The 17,871-nt window shown below is 29.5% G+C and overlaps 1 protein-coding gene across 7 annotated transcripts in view; it reads left to right on the top strand.

The window, feature by feature from the left end:
- The window catches only part of LOC106790479, an 89,909-nt gene that overhangs the window by 62,393 nt on the left and 9,645 nt on the right, over positions 1-17,871 (top strand). For all 7 annotated transcript variants that reach the window (XM_014755408.1, XM_014755409.1, XM_014755410.1 and 4 more), the window contains 5 exons: positions 3,030-3,135; positions 3,219-5,502; positions 12,106-13,384; positions 15,785-15,889; positions 16,776-16,901. In XM_014755408.1, the coding sequence (XP_014610894.1) occupies positions 3,030-3,135; positions 3,219-5,502; positions 12,106-13,384; positions 15,785-15,889; positions 16,776-16,901 (3,900 nt within the window). The remainder of the gene's footprint in view (positions 1-3,029; positions 3,136-3,218; positions 5,503-12,105; positions 13,385-15,784; positions 15,890-16,775; positions 16,902-17,871) is intronic.

The raw sequence follows: 17,871 nt of genomic DNA, 5'->3' as shown, positions 1-17,871 counted from the left end.
ATATATTATATACATATCCGTCTCTAAACTTCGTTGTGTGAAACTGTGAAATCCTTTACGAAAATTATTTCTCTTTTTCTCTCTCTCGCTCTCTCTCTTTCTCTTTCTCTTTTTTCATAATTCAATCATTTTACTAATTGATTTTTAATGATTTTTTTTCTAACTTAAACCATTTTTTTTCTTTCAGCATTCAACCAATGTTTGTACGTAACATATGCACATTTAAATTATACAAATTTAATGCGAACATTATTTCTTTCTTTCTTTCTTTCTCTTTTTTTTTTTTTAATCGTTTTTTTCCTTCTTTGCTTTTTAATAATTTCTCATAATTCTTTTCGTATCTGTGTTTTTCTAATTAAATTTATTTTTTTTGTTTAGCATTCGACTGAAGTACGTATGCATATATGTATACGTATACAGGTTTACATTTGAATTCTGCTTTTTAATTAAGCATTTAAGAGGCCCACGTTTGTATATATAACCTTTATTTTATTATTTTTAATTATAATATACGCTGGTAAAATTTTGTGAAAAGAAACTAGGACAATCTGTATATATATATATATATATATGTATATAAGTATATGTAATACTTATTATACATATTTATATGTATGCGTATGCATAATTTAAATTTAAAATTGGTTACGTATCATAACATTTTCTATGAAAACATCTAATTTCTTATTTATATTTCCTTTCTATTCTTTAATCAAGATTTCTTTGATCAGTATTCAACAAAAATATATGTGCATATAAAGTATATATATATAAAAAACAAATAGGTTTATCCAAGTTCATTCTAATTGTTCTATACTTATTTTTACAAAACTATCTTTCTCTTTATTTTTCTAAATTTTTGCAATATTTCTCTTTAATAGAAATTTTGTTCAATTTTTCTACCCTATCAAATTCATTACAAAATTAAACAACAAGAAAATATGTATATACATATTTATAGATTATAAAATTCATCATAGCAATGAAATTCCCCAACATAAACAATCTCATTCTCTTCCTTTAACTTATCCACCTTTCGCAATATCATTTATACAATTTCTAATCTTATTATTTCAATCTGTTCCTTATATAATATACATATATATAAAAAAAAGAACAAAACAAATTTTCAGCATTCAACGATAAAATAATATTACGTATAAATATCACTTCTCAAAAAACAAATAGGTAAGTTATTAAGTGTGATGATGATGATGATGACTTTTAATAAAACTTTTAGATAAAATTTATCTAACAAAAAAATATATATATATATATACATAATAAAAACAAAAAAAAAATGAAGGATTGTCATCGAGGATTGGCATGATCCAGTAAATAAAATAAACAATCCAACCATTATGCCGTTTTGAAGGATAAAAAATTGATCATCGATGGATCATCGATTTAACAACGATAATCAAAATATTTCAAATACACATTGTGTATTTTTTGCATAAGAATTTGCGTGTGTTGGTACGTGTGTTAGTTATACACATACTCTCTCTCTCTTTCTCTCTCTCTCTCTCTCTCTCTTTTTCTCACATATCTAATTAATAATTTATTTTTCTTTTTTCCTATCTTTTTGTCGTTTGCTTTCGTATGTATATATATATATATGTATGTACATATTGCTTTTGAACGGTAGCCTAAGTACACACGAGCATATTTTATACGTCAGCTAATGGCAAGTTGCATAATAATATCGTTGGCAAGTAAGCTAGTGTGTTTTTTAAAAAAAAAAATAATTCGGCTCTAGTTTCCGGTACGCTAATTCGTATTTATATACGTATATACATATATACATATGTTTTCAGTTAAAACGAAGAAAAATAAAAAAAAGTACTTACTTAAACTGCCTTGTGTAAAAATAAAATGCGATTGTAAATAATCGATTTATTCGTACTTTATTAATAATAACATTAACATATAAATATTCCCATCCCCATTTTGTAAAATTGATCATTTACTCTTATGTAGTAATAATAATAATAATAATTATTATTATTATTATTATTATAATTTAATGTGTACATTGATATAAATTGTGTAATATAATTACTATATATTATTTATTTATTTATTTATTTATTTATTTAATATTACGTTTCAACAGTTTGCTTTTTTTTTCTCGTTTACGACCGAGTTTGCCTTATTTTGCAAAACTCGGACGTTTTTGTTCTTTATTTATTTATTTATTAATTAATTTGTTAACCCTTATAGAAACAACGTTTCAATTTTGTTTAATATAAAGATAGGAGTAATGAATAATTAATTATAAATATAAAAGAAATTTTGATTATCACGCACAGCTGATTATCGAGAAACATATTAGAAACTCTTACTCTCATGGAATATAATTATTAATATTTATTTAATATAAAATTGTGGATATATATAAATGTGATGCGAAAAATTGTTTCTTATTAAATCAGCTTTGTTAATTCCTCTTCATAGGATTTATTTATACCCTTTTGCCAAATTATCATTAATAATTTTTCGCTTTTAAAAGTAATAATATAATCGCCGTATATTATTTTATTCGCCATAATCGAAGAAATTGTGTAATATTATTACAGATCCTATTTAATATTATGCTTTGAACAAATTTCCTATTAGATATATAATTTAAAGTATGAATTAATATTCAGTTTAATGAAAAGCTATAATATATAAAAGTAGAAACCTATATATTAAAAAAAGAATAAAAGAGTAAAAATAATCACAAATGAAAATACACATATTTATACATACACACATATATATATATATATAAATTAAAAATCGAATATAAGAATATATTTAACGATCAATAAAATGAACATAAAAATACGAATATACCTATACATATATAAGTATAAATATGTGTATAAAATTAAATAGAAAAATTAGATGAAAATAAATAATAGTACACAGAAAAAGAAAAGAAAAAAGAAAAAAAGACAAATAATAGAAATATTGTAATAATAAACGGGAAGAACAAGGAATGAGAAGCTAATGTTAAATTTTATCTTCCTGGGCTTGATCAGAGGGTACCACCGATCTGTACGGTCCGACGCAGTCGAAGTTTCCCGAACGAGAGTGAAACAACCGATCGTGCAGCCGATTTTGAAGATTTTCTTTCATCTCGATCGGGTAAGTTTCTTCGATAATAAAAGAAAAAGAACAAAAAATAAGAAAAAAACAATTTAAACCGAGTACTTACTGTTGTTTCTCAGGTGTGACCGGTGTTTCAACCACCACCGACCAGCAAGAAAGAAAGGAAGATGATAATCAAAGATCTCGGAAACAACATCAGCAACTAAATCAGCTGAAACGTGACGAAAAACGAGAAAATGACCAACAGGAAAAAGAAGAAGAAGAAGAAGAAGGGGAGGAGGAGGAAGAGGAAGAGGATCATTGGAAAGATGCATCACCGTTAACACCAATTTGCAGTCCTACGATGAAAAAACAATTAAAAATTGTGCCGAAGAAAGAAGGAAAGGAAGAAAATAAAGATGAAATAATGGATGATTATAAAAAATTCGGCACGGGTACGTATCATGCATATCTTGTAAAGGGATCGTTGAAGATGAATGAGGAAGATGAGGAAGAAGATGATGAGGAGGAAGAGGAGGAATATGCGATCACGCCAACTACTGCTGTTGCTGCTGAGAGTATTATATCGATAGTTAAGAAGAAAGATGGCAAAGAAATTGATGAAATTTCCGACGTGATAACGAGAGTCGAACAACAAGCTGCACCTAAGGTTAAGTTAAAGAAGAAGAATGAAAAAGAAGAAGAAGATGATGATGATGGTGATGATGATGTTAGAACAAAAGACAAAATGAATATAAAAGAAAGGATAGATAAAGATGATGACAAAATTGTTGATTTATCCGATAAGTCGTCAACGTTAAGAAAAAAAATAATAATATCGGACGATGATAAACGTACAAATTTAAAGAGTTATAATGGTTTGGAGTCAAGGTTAGAATCATCGTCACAAGAACAACCGATAACTTTGAGTGAAACATTTGATAAATCGGAAGAATCAACGGATAAGATTTTAAATAAGAAAATAAAAGGTGATAAGGATGAGGACGTTTGTTGTTCCGGTGTTGTTAAGAGAAGATCAAAGAGGAGAGGTGACGGTGGAGGAGGAGAGAGGGATAGAAGATCTAAAGATGGGGAAGGAACGACAACGAGTAGGAGGAGGAGGTCCAGGGAGGAGAGGAAGAGTCTAAAAGAACAGGAGTGCATTGAGAGGGTCACTCAGTATCTCAGCAAGCATAGCTCGCTAACCGCATTTACCGATCCCTATTCCTATTCGACGTTTGACGAGGATAGTTCGTTGTTACGCAGCTTGGACGACGAAAGGAAAAAACGAATGGAACGTGAGGCTGCTGATAAACAACAAAAAGAAAAAGAAGAAGAAGAAGAAAAAGGCAAGGATGGAGGAGGAGGAAAAGAAGGAAAAGGAAAAGGTGTTGAAGATATAATTGACAAATCTAAAGTTGATCAAAAAGAAGAAAAAGATGAAGAAACTAGAACAAAACTAGAACCGTGTAAATTGGTTAAAACTATTAGTGATGAACAAGCAATAAGTGGTGTACATTTATCAGTGGATTCTATTAACTTCCGAGTGTTCGATACTAGAGGTTTATCCGTTGAATATTTAAATAGATCATTGAAAACTTCGATATCCGATACGGAAGTAGTTAAATCAACGAAACCAAGGGCTAGTTCGTTGAGAAAAAGGAAAGGTACGGTTTCTAGTGAATCATCTAAGGAATCACTTTTAGAGGAATCCAAGAAAGAAGTTAGAATAAGGGAGACAGTACAAGAGATATTTTTCGAGGATAATAACGAACAACAATTGTCTTCTTATCTTATTCCTGAAGTACAATTGGTCAAGGCTAAGATTATTACTGCCGAGGAAGTTGCATTAGGGAGATTGGATAATACCGATGTTAAAATGATTGACGTTTGTTCACCCGCCGAAATAGTTTTAATTAAACAACGCGAACGTGACCGTGATGATATTGCTCAAAGGGTTGAAACCAGTAAAAGATTTTCATCGCAATTACAATTACCCACTTTGGGCAAATCAACTTCGGAAAATACTTTGATTGATGGTAAAAATGATGCATTAGACGACAACAAAGTGTCCGAGAGAAATATCAAACCTGAAATACTTTTGGATTTGTCCAAAGTATCCGAATTAATGGACGATAATGTTAATAAAACTGACAAAGATATTGATAGTAAAGACAAAAAGGTACTCAGTAGGACAGGTAGTGAAGGTTCAAAGAGAGGATTCACCGGTGCGAAAAGTAAATTCCTTGATAAACAACGTGTAACTCCCATTAAGGTTAGTGTACTATCATTCCCTAGTGAACCGGAACCAGAACCCAAACCGGAACTTACAACTTTGCCCGAGGATGTTTTAGTGATTCGAAAAGATCATTACAAATTAGGAGACGACAAATCAATCAACGTGTTAGATTACGATGAATCAAGGTAAGCAACAAAGTTTTCTTTTTCTTTTCCTTCTTCTTCTTTCTTTTTTTTTTTCTTTTTTTTTTTTAACGCGCCACGTTGAGAAATAAATAATTCTTCGAAGGATTGGGACGGGAGTAGGGGGGCCGGGGGGAAAGAGAAAGATGCATAATTTATTTCGTCGTGTTCGTGTAAGTGTGGTTGAAATTTTGATAACCTTTTCGAGTGGATATTCGAGTAAATATTATTAGGTCGAAAGTTCAAATGTTTCATACTCCCCCTCCCCTCACCTACTCCCTCCCTCCTCCCTACCCCGATGCCAGTAGGTTTTTGGAAAACGGGAAAACTTGTAGGGCTTGTTTTAAAAGAGTTTACTTAAAGTTACGATGGGGGTGATTGTGAAAGCATAAGGGGAGATAAGAAGGGTCTTTCGATAAGAAGGAGGAAAATGTCAAGATTTAATGGTCTTATAATGATGTGTATAATGATTCCAATAACAATAATAATAATAATAATAATAAAATATGTGAGGATAATAATATTTAATTAAAAGACGATGATTTTATTAACACGCGGTTAAGGTAAAATAGAAAAATTAGTTTCTTTTAGGAATGGTGTTGGTACGGTGTGTAGAAAAGGTAAGAATATAATTTATAATCCGTTAATAGAGTTAGGGGAAAATCGGTAGCCTAATCGATTATCGCTAACAGTATGCACGACGACGGGCTTCGAACGTCGATTAACAAATAGCGTTGTATACATATGTGTATGTATATATATATGTATATATACTATACTTCAGGTATATCGTAAATCTTGTCGGTCCCTTAGATTAGGGCTGGATTACACGTCTGCCAGAGTAGAATAGAATAGGTGTATACATATATAGAGATAGCACAATTATTCTGCGGAATGTAGGTCATTTCTTGTAAAGCCGCGAAATGTTTTCTTGTTTGTTTTTTTTTTTCCTACTATCCTCGATGGTACGTCGCGTACGGACAAAAAAATTGTCTACCGTATGTTACCATATTTTACTAAATATTTTTTTAAATATTATTATTATTATTCTTATGATTATTATTAATTTTATAAAATAATAATAAAATTTCTAACACAAATAATATAATTAATATAATGATTTTTACCATGTTACCATATTTTACTAATTACTTTTTTAAAGTATTATATTATTATTATTATTAATTTTATATAATAGTAATAAAATTTCTAATAAATAGGAGAAGGGGGTTTTACAATTAATATTCGAACGATCGTACGATTATTGAAAATGCAAATATCATTTTCTCCAATTAAAATATTCATTCTTTTTTAATATAACATGATTTTTTTTTCTTTGAATTTAGTTTCATAGGTTTGTCGATTAAAAAGAAATATATACGTATGCGATCGATTTTTTTATTAAAACAAATATCAATAATTCTTCTTTTTTTTTTCTCTGTCATATATAATTTTCATACAAGTTAACTTTTAAGTTTTATTTTATTTAATAATACACAAATGTGTGTATCTCGATACTGTATACAATCTCCGATCGTTTATTCGTGCAAAACAACATTTTATTATATCCTTTATAATTTGCATTTTTAAATAAAAACAAAAATTAAGAAAAGGAAAATAAAAGAAAAGAAAGAGGAAAAACTAGAAAATAATTATTTGCTTTTGTTTTTATTTTTTCGTTGGTCACGTTGCTCACTCGAGTTCATTTGCAAGTTCTTTTCTTTCATTTCGTTTTCTTTTCTTTTCTTTTTTTGTTTGTAGCAGAAAATGTTTACGTACGTCTAGCTTAAGAATGGAATAATTTAGAATAACCTTCGTTTCGCTTTAGTATTACATGTAACTAACAATAAGCCTTAGGTATAGTTAGTTTTCGTTTCGGAATACGATAGTTATGCAATAAAACGAAGAAAACAATACTGAAGTATCGATTAAATTAACTGTGAACAATTAACGTTATAACTTTTAAAAATATTATTTTTATACATATATATATATATATATATATACATTAGTAATAAAAAGTCACACGATATTTTTTTTCGATTGTATTATTAACGATAAAAAAGATAGATACTCGAATTGTGTAAATAATATCGTTAAACGTGACTTGTTTTTTTCTTTTCAAACGTTTTAATGCACGAATGAACGAACATTCGCGCGTTTAGAAAAAAAAAAAAAAAGAATTTACATATTTATGTTAATTAAATAGAAAGATATTAATCTCGCGTAAACAATTTTAAACGTATAAAATTTTTTGCGTTATAAATCCGGGAACGGATAAAATATAGTTTGTACGTATGTGTTTGTTGTGCGTGCGTACGTGTGCGTGCGCGAATTAGAAAGAAAAAATAAGTTTAATATTATTTTAAACAAAAGAGAGACGGAGGAAGTGTTGATGAGGAGGTTGGAGAGGGGGAGGGGTAGTGTAATAACAACTGAAAGAAAATGAGAATGATAAAAATTAAATTGAAAAAAAGAAAGAAAGGGAGACTATGTTAATAAAAAAAATGAATTAAGAATACCAGTGTGTTTTTTTTTTAAAAAGAAACAAAATGACATTAAATGTTACGAAGAAAAGGATAATGAAATTTTTTCAAAGGATAAAAATAAGAGAGAAAGAGAGAGAGAGAGAAATAAAGTATTAAAATCAAAGTAATAAAAAGAGATAAAAAGAATGGAAACGTTTGATGAGAGAAAAAAAGGCAAATAAAATCATTGATTATAAGAAGAAAAAAAAAACAAAAGAAAATAATTAAATAAGATAACAGAAAGGAAAATTAAATAGAAAAACGAATGAAGTGTTAAAAGGGAGAGAAAAATAAAGAAAATATTTAAAAGAGAAAAAAAGAGAGAGATAGAGATAGAAATAAAGAGTTCAAGATAATCGGTGTAAAAAACATTGAAATAAAAAATAGAAAATAAAACGTTAAGAAAACTAAAGAGAGAAAGAAAGAAAGAAAGAAAGAAAGAAAGAGAGAGAGAGAGAGAGAGAGAGATAGATAGATGTAAAGAAAAAAGTGGGAAAGTTTTATATACATACATACGTATCTACACGTATATACACGTGGGTGGGTGGGTGAGTGGTTAGAAAAGAAAGAAAGAGAAAACTAAATATTCTTGCGATAAAGAGAGAGAGAGAGAAAAAAAATGAAAGATAAAGAAAAGAAAAGAAAAGAGAGAGAGAGAGAGAGAGAACAAATATAAGAAAATCAATTTATGTATAAAATAGAGAAAAAAATACAATGTCGAATAATAAAAGCGGTAGAAAGTATTAAAAAAAGAGAAAATAAGAGAGAGATAGAAATATAGAAGAAATAGGTGGGGAGTTCTTTATATATATATATACGTGAATTTGTGTGGGAAGAAAAGAAGGAAAGAAGCAAAGAGTGAGAGAGAGAGAGTAAATGGTTGTTTAAGAAAGATAAAGATAAAGATATAGAAAGAAAGATAACCAAATGAGAAAATCGATCTATGTATTACACAATGATAAAATACAAAAAACTAACAATAAAGTGTTAATACAAAAAAATTGAATAAAAAGAGAGAGAGAGTGAGTTTAATATAAAGAAGAGAAAGAATAGGAAGGGGAATAGTTTTCTATACGCATACGTACACACACCCAACCTCTATATATATATATATATACTTGTACATTAGAGTGTGGGTAGAAAAGAAGGTGGTAGGGAAGGTAGGAGAAAAGTAAATGCGCCTGCGAGAAAGAGTGAGAAGGATAGTATTAAGTTTACGATCGGCATAGTAAGTCAGTCAGTCGCGTGGTGTTTTCCAACTCTTCCTGCGTTTCTCTTACGATATTCCTCTCTAGAGTTACTCTCCTCTCCTCTCCTCTCTTCTCCTCTCCATTCTTCTCTTCTTAAGTCTCTGGTTTCTTGAAGTACTATTCTACTACCCACTACTACACTACTACACGTGTGTCTATGTGTTTTATCTTTGTTAGCTAACGTTAGGTTGAAGGAAATCGTGCAGACTCTCTCTCTCTCTCTCTCTCTCTCTCTCTCTCTCTCTCTCTCTCTCTCTCTCTCTCTCTCTCTCCTTCTTTCTTTCTTCCTTTTTCTTTTTCTCTTTCTCTCTCTCTCGAAGAACTTACATTAGGTTTACTCGCGCGCGCAACCGAATAGGCACAACCACAGTTACAGAGCGCGCTTGTTTATTAGATCAGAGAGTAAGCCAGTTTGCAGTGACGCACGACCTGTTCGGAGACACACACACCGCGGGAACTCCGAGAGTGAAACAACACCAAACGAAACACACCTTCTATTATATTTTATATTATTATAATCGCGATTTTTATCGTTCGTAATAACAATCTTCGTTCTTGTTCGAATCGGTTTCAAAGAAAGAAAGAAAGAGAAAAAAAGAAACTACAAAAAAGTTCTCTCCTTGGTTTTTTTTTTTTTTTGTTCAAATTTATTCACAATCTAAAAAAAAAAGAAGTACGAACGATTTGTTACGCTATAATAATATACTTACCAAATTCTTCTTCTTACATTTAAACAATATATTTTCATACAACCCTTTCCCTCCCTTCCCCCACCCCTCCCCTCCCCCCTTCACAACTTCTCTTAGGTTATATATATTTTTATTCTCGTGTGGTGTGTATACGCGTGTGTTGTACGTGTGTACGTGCGTGCGTGCGTGTGCGTTATTCTCATCTCGTGAACGAATTTTTCACGAGGTATACGAAATACGAATCGGATCATCCTAGACTCAAATTTCTATTCGCGTATATAATATATTTGAATATTTTCTTTTCGATTTTGTTTTATTTTTTTCTTCTTCTTCTTCTTCTTCTTCTCCGAACCCTTTTAATATCCCTTTTATTCTGTGTGATACTTATTTATATATTGTATAATTGTTTTATTTGGAAGATGTGTTATAGGAAGATTATTATAAAAATGTTGTTATTACTGTTTTGATAATTTTTCCTCTTGGTAATATATACGTTACTTCTAGTTTTTTTTATTCGTTTTATTTTATTTTATTTTATTTCTTTCTCTCATTGTTAAACGTTGTTTTATCTATTATCGTAGAAAATAGAGAGAAAGAGAAAGAGAGAGAGAGAGAGAGAGAGAGAATTTAAGTTGACTTTGCGGGCAGTCAACGTAACGGCGTTTGTTATTACTCATAAAACCGGAAGTGAAAGTCCGCAGTTATGTGTCGCTTCTTTTTTTTTTATTCTTCTTCTTCTTGTTCTTCTTCTTATTATTTATTCGTGATTTATTCGTTATTTATTAATCGTTAGTACACAAATAATCAAGAACAATTTTTCTCTCCAGTTAGAATTGTTGCATTATTTATTTATTTATTTATTTATTCGTTCGTTCAATTCATTTTCTTTTTTTTTTTTTTTTCTCTTTTTGATTAAATGTCACGCGCGTATCTCGACATAATAAAATATTATTTCTTTAAATGAATTTCTTTGATTTAATTTTAAACGCTTCTAACTTTTCGATGGAAAATTATTAATTAGAAAACAAAAAATAATAATAATAATAAGCGAATGAAATAAATTAACGATCGTTTTATAAAGCTAAAAGGAAAATGAAATGAAATGATAGTCTCGTTGAATCGATTGATTTGAATTACACGATAGGAAGTCTTACATCGTACAACAGAATAATAATAATAATAATAATAACGATTTAGAAAAATGTATACTTTCATTATTTAATTTCGTATAGTTTGTTTAAACTGAATTTGAATATAAACGTTATCATCATTTTTATTAGTACAATTTTTATATAAATCTAAATATCAGACAATATNAGTACAATTTTTATATAAATCTAAATATCAGACAATATATTAAAATCATGATAATATTACAAAAGTATAATGACTCATATAGCAATCATATTTATAATTACAATTTCAAATAATTATCTTCAATCGTTCTTTGAAATCTAATAATAGAAAACAATTTTCTAATAATTTTAATCATATATATCAAACTGAAACTTTTATATATTTTCTTATATATATATTTCTTAGAATAAATTATACATATATATAACAAATATTAAAATGAATATTATTCTAAAAATATTGATCACAAGTATTCTAATTAATCTAATGATCTAATAGTGAAACCAACTATATATATATATATATATCTGACGTTTCAAATAATTATCTTAATAATTAGAAGTAAATGATGAACAAAAGGTTTCTATTATATTCTGATAGGAAATAATATTAGAACTAGACATCACAGAGGTAAAGGAAAAGCCCTTTCGTAATGAATAGAATTGTTCCGAACGATTGAACTTGCCCTGAGTTGGGTGTTCTTAATGGGTCAGTGCGGAAGACCTCTCGGTTCGTCGTTTCAGCGGATTCCTTTTTGTTGCTTCTAACCATTAGATCGAACTAGCATGAAGCCTGTTCGAGTATACTTTAGACTTCGATCGACTATTTCTATCTCTTTAACCCCCACCTTATATCCAAACACCCCACCTACACCATCACCACCCAACAACTCACCCACAATATATATTCCTATCTATTGTTTTATTTCCATTTTAAATTCGTTCAATTTTCGAAAGGGAACATCGCATAACGTTACCTCGAAGATATTTCTTTCGTTTTAAGATTACAAGAACGTCCAGACGAACAGGAGCAGAAAAAACAACAGCAGCAACAGCAACAGGAATTAAAGAAAGAAGAAGAAGAAGTCAAAGTAGAAGACGTTATCAAGGATCAAAAGGAAGAGTTAGGTGTAAAGGATTATGAAGAAATCCTCCGGCAGCAGGAGGAACGTCCGCTGCTGGAGGAAGATGAGATAATAAGTTGTCAAGAGGAAGAAGATAATTTGATTAGTAAAGAACATTCCTTGGAATATCAAAGTCAAACGTTGGAAAGTCAAACGTTGGAATGTCAATTGGAATCAGTAAGTTGTTCTAATCAAGAACCGTTAATACCAGCGCCAATTGTACCAAGAAATTTCTTTAAATCTGTACCGGACAGTTGGAAACGCGAGGTTTGCGAAGATAGTTTCGATGATATACAACGTAATTTCAAGGAGACGCAATATTCGCCACGAGAAAAACGCGAAGTAGAAACGCAAACTATACAGGAAACTAAAAGTACACAGTGCAGTCCCGATCAAAGTTTATCGAGTACAACGGATATATTCGAGACTACTGCTGGTTTTCACGTCGCGTTAAGATTTTATCAAAGTCCCAAGAGGGAAGTACAAACTCAGACACAAGGGGAAAGTAAAAGCGTTCAATGTTCATTGGACGATTTCATTTACAACGAATTTTCGTTGAATTATACCCGTGGAATCGTACAAAATACTAGGGACAATTTAATCGTTAAATCGGATAGAATACAAATTCAAGAATCTAAAAGTATTCAGTGTATACCGGAAGATATATCAGGTGAAACACCGTCCACCACTAAATCGATTGAACGAAAGGAAGAGGAAGGGGAAAAGAAGAAATCAAGGAAAGAAGATAAAGAGGATACTTTTTTAAGTAGTCAACGAAAAGAAGTTGAAGTTCAAACTTATCAAGAATCGAAAGCAATTCAATGTACAGATGAAGAATTACAATCTTACGAATCATCGCAACAACAACAACAACAACAACAACAACGTCAATTAGAAAGATCATCCTCGTCGAGTAGCAGCAGCAGCAGACCGGTTACCCTAACAACTACAACTGTTGTTAAAAAACCCGAAACTTTGGTTTCACCGTCACGTAAACTTACAACCGTTGTATTCGTCGAGGGTAAAACGATCATGACGGTCACGCAAAGGGATCACGACGGTAACGTCGCGTGGTCTAATCATTGGGGTCCCGAAAGACTCGTTGAAATTTATAGGGAACCTAAAACAAGTTTGGGACTTAGTATCGTTGGCGGAAAGGTGAGTTAATTATTCTCAATTGGTTCTTGTTGTTTTTGTTAGTTTACTTTTATCATTCTCTTTCTCTCTCTTTTTCTTTTTTTTTTTTTTTTTTTTGTCACAATGTAAAATGATTATGATAGGCTAAATAGAAGACCACTTTACTATGCTTTATTATGTTACTTTCAAATTCAAAAGATCAAGTATAAGAATCGTATTCCTTCTTCTCATGTTAAACAACTTCTTCTTCTTCTTCTTATTCTTCTTCTGCTTCTGGTTCTAGTTCTTTTTCTTCTACTGTATGATACAAAATAACACACACACACAGACACACACATACACACATAAAAGATGAGGGACAAAAGAAGAATGGTCACGCTAGCGTTACGTTATTGAATGAAAGTGAATTTTTATTAGTTACATACGTACTACATCGTAGCAAATTGATGTGTTATACCGTTTGAAAATAAAGTGGGTATATCGTTGTCTATTAGTACATACCTGTGCTGCATTATATACCGGGTGTCACGAATATAATAGAAATTTACAATCAACAAAACGTGTTTTATTTCAAAATGTAATCGTAATATATATCGTGAAATTATTTAAAAAAAAATCAAAATTCAGATGAAGGATCAAGTGAACGATGGTTTCTTTTTTTTTGATTCGACGATGATCATTATGAAATATTGAATTATGTGTCCGTGTTATTTATAGGATGTTAAAAATAAAATAGGATATCAGGATTAACACGTGTTTTATCGATAATCGATTTACGTAACCTTTAATTAGAATTGATTAGTATTATAGAATATTAATCACATATCACTGTAACATATAGGGTATTGCTAATAAGAAAAAAAAAACGAAGGAACAATTTCAATGAATTATTATACGTTATCAATCATTTCTTTTTGTTCTAATGAAAACGTAACTTTCAATTAAAATTGATTAATACCATAGAACATTAAATTGCATACCAACGTTAATTACACGATGTTCGAAATAAAAAATACAATCTTGTATTCTAAACAATTTCATTTTAATTTTTAATCAATATAACCTTTGATTTTTTTTTTTGAATTGATCAATGTTACGTTATATTAAATGACGATTAGAATAAAGATCAAAAGATTTTCAAGAAAATATATCGTTAATAAATAATTAAAAATTAAATGATTAATTATTAAATATCAGTGAAAAGGGGTTTCAGGAGAGTAGAAAAATGTAATTTTTTAAAATTAATTTTGTATGCAGTAAAAAAGGGGTTGATTCATAAAGAAAAAGAGAATCCTTTATGTTCTTATATTATCCTGTATCAAAGTAATTTCGTTTCGTAACCGAAAGATATATGTACGATAGAGAGTAGTAGATGCATCCATCGTATATAAGTATATTAATGCAGTTTCGTGACATTAAGCTGATAGGGTGAAGAGTGTGAGTGAGAGTGAATGAAATTGAACACGCGCGCGCGCGCGTGCATACGTATTTTATGCATATACTCTGTGTGCATGAGAGCACGTGTGTGTGTGTATACATAATATATATATATATGAGAAAGAGAACATGCTCGTTTCCTCTTACCAATAATTTGCACTCACAGTGAAACAGTCTAATGGAGAAAAGAAATTCGTTTAAAAGTTTCATCTATCGGTATCTAATAATAAAACCACTATCGAGTTTGAATTAAAAATGATTAGGAATTATATTAAAAATTTATTCAATTTCAATTAGATAATGGAAAATAATTGAAGATATATATATATAGAATAATAATATAAGAATAATATATAAGAATAGTATATAAAATAATATAAAAATAATATTATAATATTAAATATATATAATAATACTAATTATATTATACATATATTATATAATATATAATATATTTTATTATTAAGAAGAAAAATTACAAGATAACTTGGTTTGGTTTCCCTAGAGTATCGTATTTTAATTAGAAAATTTTCTTCGGAGTTCTAATGAAACAGGAGGCAGGGACGGCGGGGCTGGGGGTACTAGGAAAAAAGAACAAAATATTCATAAGTCATCTTGAAATTGGATGAAAATTGTTCGTTTAAATGAAAAGTTATTTTCGCGCGTCCACGTGCCTGTATTTTTGTGTCTGTGTGTATGTTACGAGTTATTTAGATCGAAATTGCGCATCGTTAAAAAGATCTTTTATGTTTTTCGTACGAATAGAAGAATATCTTCTAACGGGGATAAGATAATATCTTACAATACGTGTTGTTTGTTGGGTAATCGTTTAAATTAGGCACAACCACCACCAAGTTCGTAAATCATTTTGATTTATATCATGCAAATAGCCGACACAGACACAGACAAAGACAAAGAGAGAGAGAGAGAAAGAGATAAAGAGATAAAGATAGATGATTAATCGATAACAATACGATTTTTCAGGTCGATTTACACAATGGCAGTTCCAGTAAGTCCCAGAATATTTCTGGGATATTTATTAAGAACGTTTTGCCTAACAGTCCTGCTGGAAGAACTGGAGAGTTGAAGGTAACAAAATAATAATTAGAGAGATAGAAAGGGGGGAGGGATAATTAAATTGTCTTTTCTTGAATAAATATGTGAGGTATAGTGTGTAAGTGAAAAATTGAACGATAATTTATTTAAAAAAAAAATGTAGATTTAATATGTTGATAGGATTCGTACGTGTATTGTCAAATATGAGAGGATTAAGATTTATTAAATTGATTCATATAAATATGTATGATATTATACATATATATTACAATCTAATAATATATCGTAAATATATATTCGTGAATATTTATTATATGTATATTGCTTGTCTTCATTTTCTAATTTATATTGCTAAACCATATAATAAAAGTTTTATATTTATATGAATCAACTATATATATAGATAAATAATATTGTTAGATATCATAAAATGAATAATTTTATTTCATTAATCGATTAGTTAACAATTTATTATTATAAATAATCACATAATTATTTCTATGCGCGATATGTGATTGATAAATATAAATTAATTCATATAAAATAGAGAATAGGAAAGATAGTAACAAATATAATGAACGTTTCCTTTATAATTATTTTTGTATTATGGTATGATGCAACATTTATTTATTTAATTTATAATTTATTAACAAATCTATCGATAAAGATAAAAAGACGCGGGGGGTTGAAGGGAGGGTGGGAGGATTGACAATGAATTGCAACGTGCGATTTATTTACACATATTTATATATTAACAACATTGCATGTTTTTTTTCTATACTACTACTACTACTACTACTACTACTACTTCTTCTTCTTCTTTTTATTATTATTATTTTTTCTCTACTTTTTTTCCAATTTTTTTTTTTTTGTTTTTTCTTTTTCTTTTTTCTTTCTTTCTTTCTTTTTTTTTATACAGATCGGTGACAGAATAATCGAAGTGGACGGAGTGGATCTGCGGAATAGTACACACGAACGAGCGGTCGAGGTCATTCAAGCTGCCGGAAATCCTGTCTGCCTCCTCGTCCAATCTCTGGTGCATCTGGTGAGAGACGATCTCGGCACGATCATCATCAAGCACTATACATATATATATATTTTTATTCTCAATGTTACTAAACTTAACAAGGTTACTAAAATCAAACTTTTCGTTGATCAATAACGAACACAAATTTAGAGGAGGATTGATTACACTCTCGCGAATTAGGGATAATTATTATTATCATCAAAGAAAAAAAAAAACATAAAAAAGTTCATCGATATACCTTTACATATAATTATCCCTTTTACCCTATTTACATATAACTGTACATACACATACACACACAGAGAAACGCACAGTATATTATACACGCATTATGTGTATTATTTTTACATATATTTTACGTATCCTTACTTTTTACACACTTTTCCTTTTTCTTTTTTTTTTTTTTTTAAATACAAATGAATTTGAATGTTCGATCATTCTTCTCCTCTTTGCTTTAAAATTCTTGTTCAAAGAAATTCGCAATATTGTATATAAGTAGATATATGTGTGTGTAATTATATAAAAGTAGAGTTTGCGTTGAAAAATTACACATAGAAAACAAACAAAAAAAGAAAAGAATTAATTAACGATTGACATTACATAATTTAAAACAAATTGAATGAAAAAAAAAATGCGCGATAAGATAAATCATTAATTAATTCTTTAAACATACGATCACAATATTAACTTTTTTTGATTAATTTACAGGCATACCTATCCTTCCTTCTTCTGTTTTTCCTTTTTAGATACATATATTCATTTTTATCACGAACGTATTTAAAATCCTCGATTCTTCTCTCCTCTTATTCTTTTTTTGTATTATTCGTATCAAAAAAAAAAACAAAAAAAAATGAAAAAGGAAGCATAATTGTCCTTGAAATCATCTAGGGGAACAAAAATTGGGTCACGTTTGGTAATCTCCAATTCATCTCGGTCATAATTTCCATGAGAGTGAGAGTGTGAGAGAGAGAGAGAGAGAGAGAGAGAG

This window comes from Polistes canadensis, unplaced genomic scaffold (assembly GCF_001313835.1).
Source record: "Polistes canadensis isolate GaletaPanama2010 unplaced genomic scaffold, ASM131383v1 scaffold_241, whole genome shotgun sequence".
NCBI lineage: Eukaryota > Metazoa > Arthropoda > Insecta > Hymenoptera > Vespidae > Polistes > Polistes canadensis.
The sequence above is the reverse complement of the archived record's forward strand: the minus strand, read 5'-3'. Positions and strand labels throughout refer to the sequence as shown.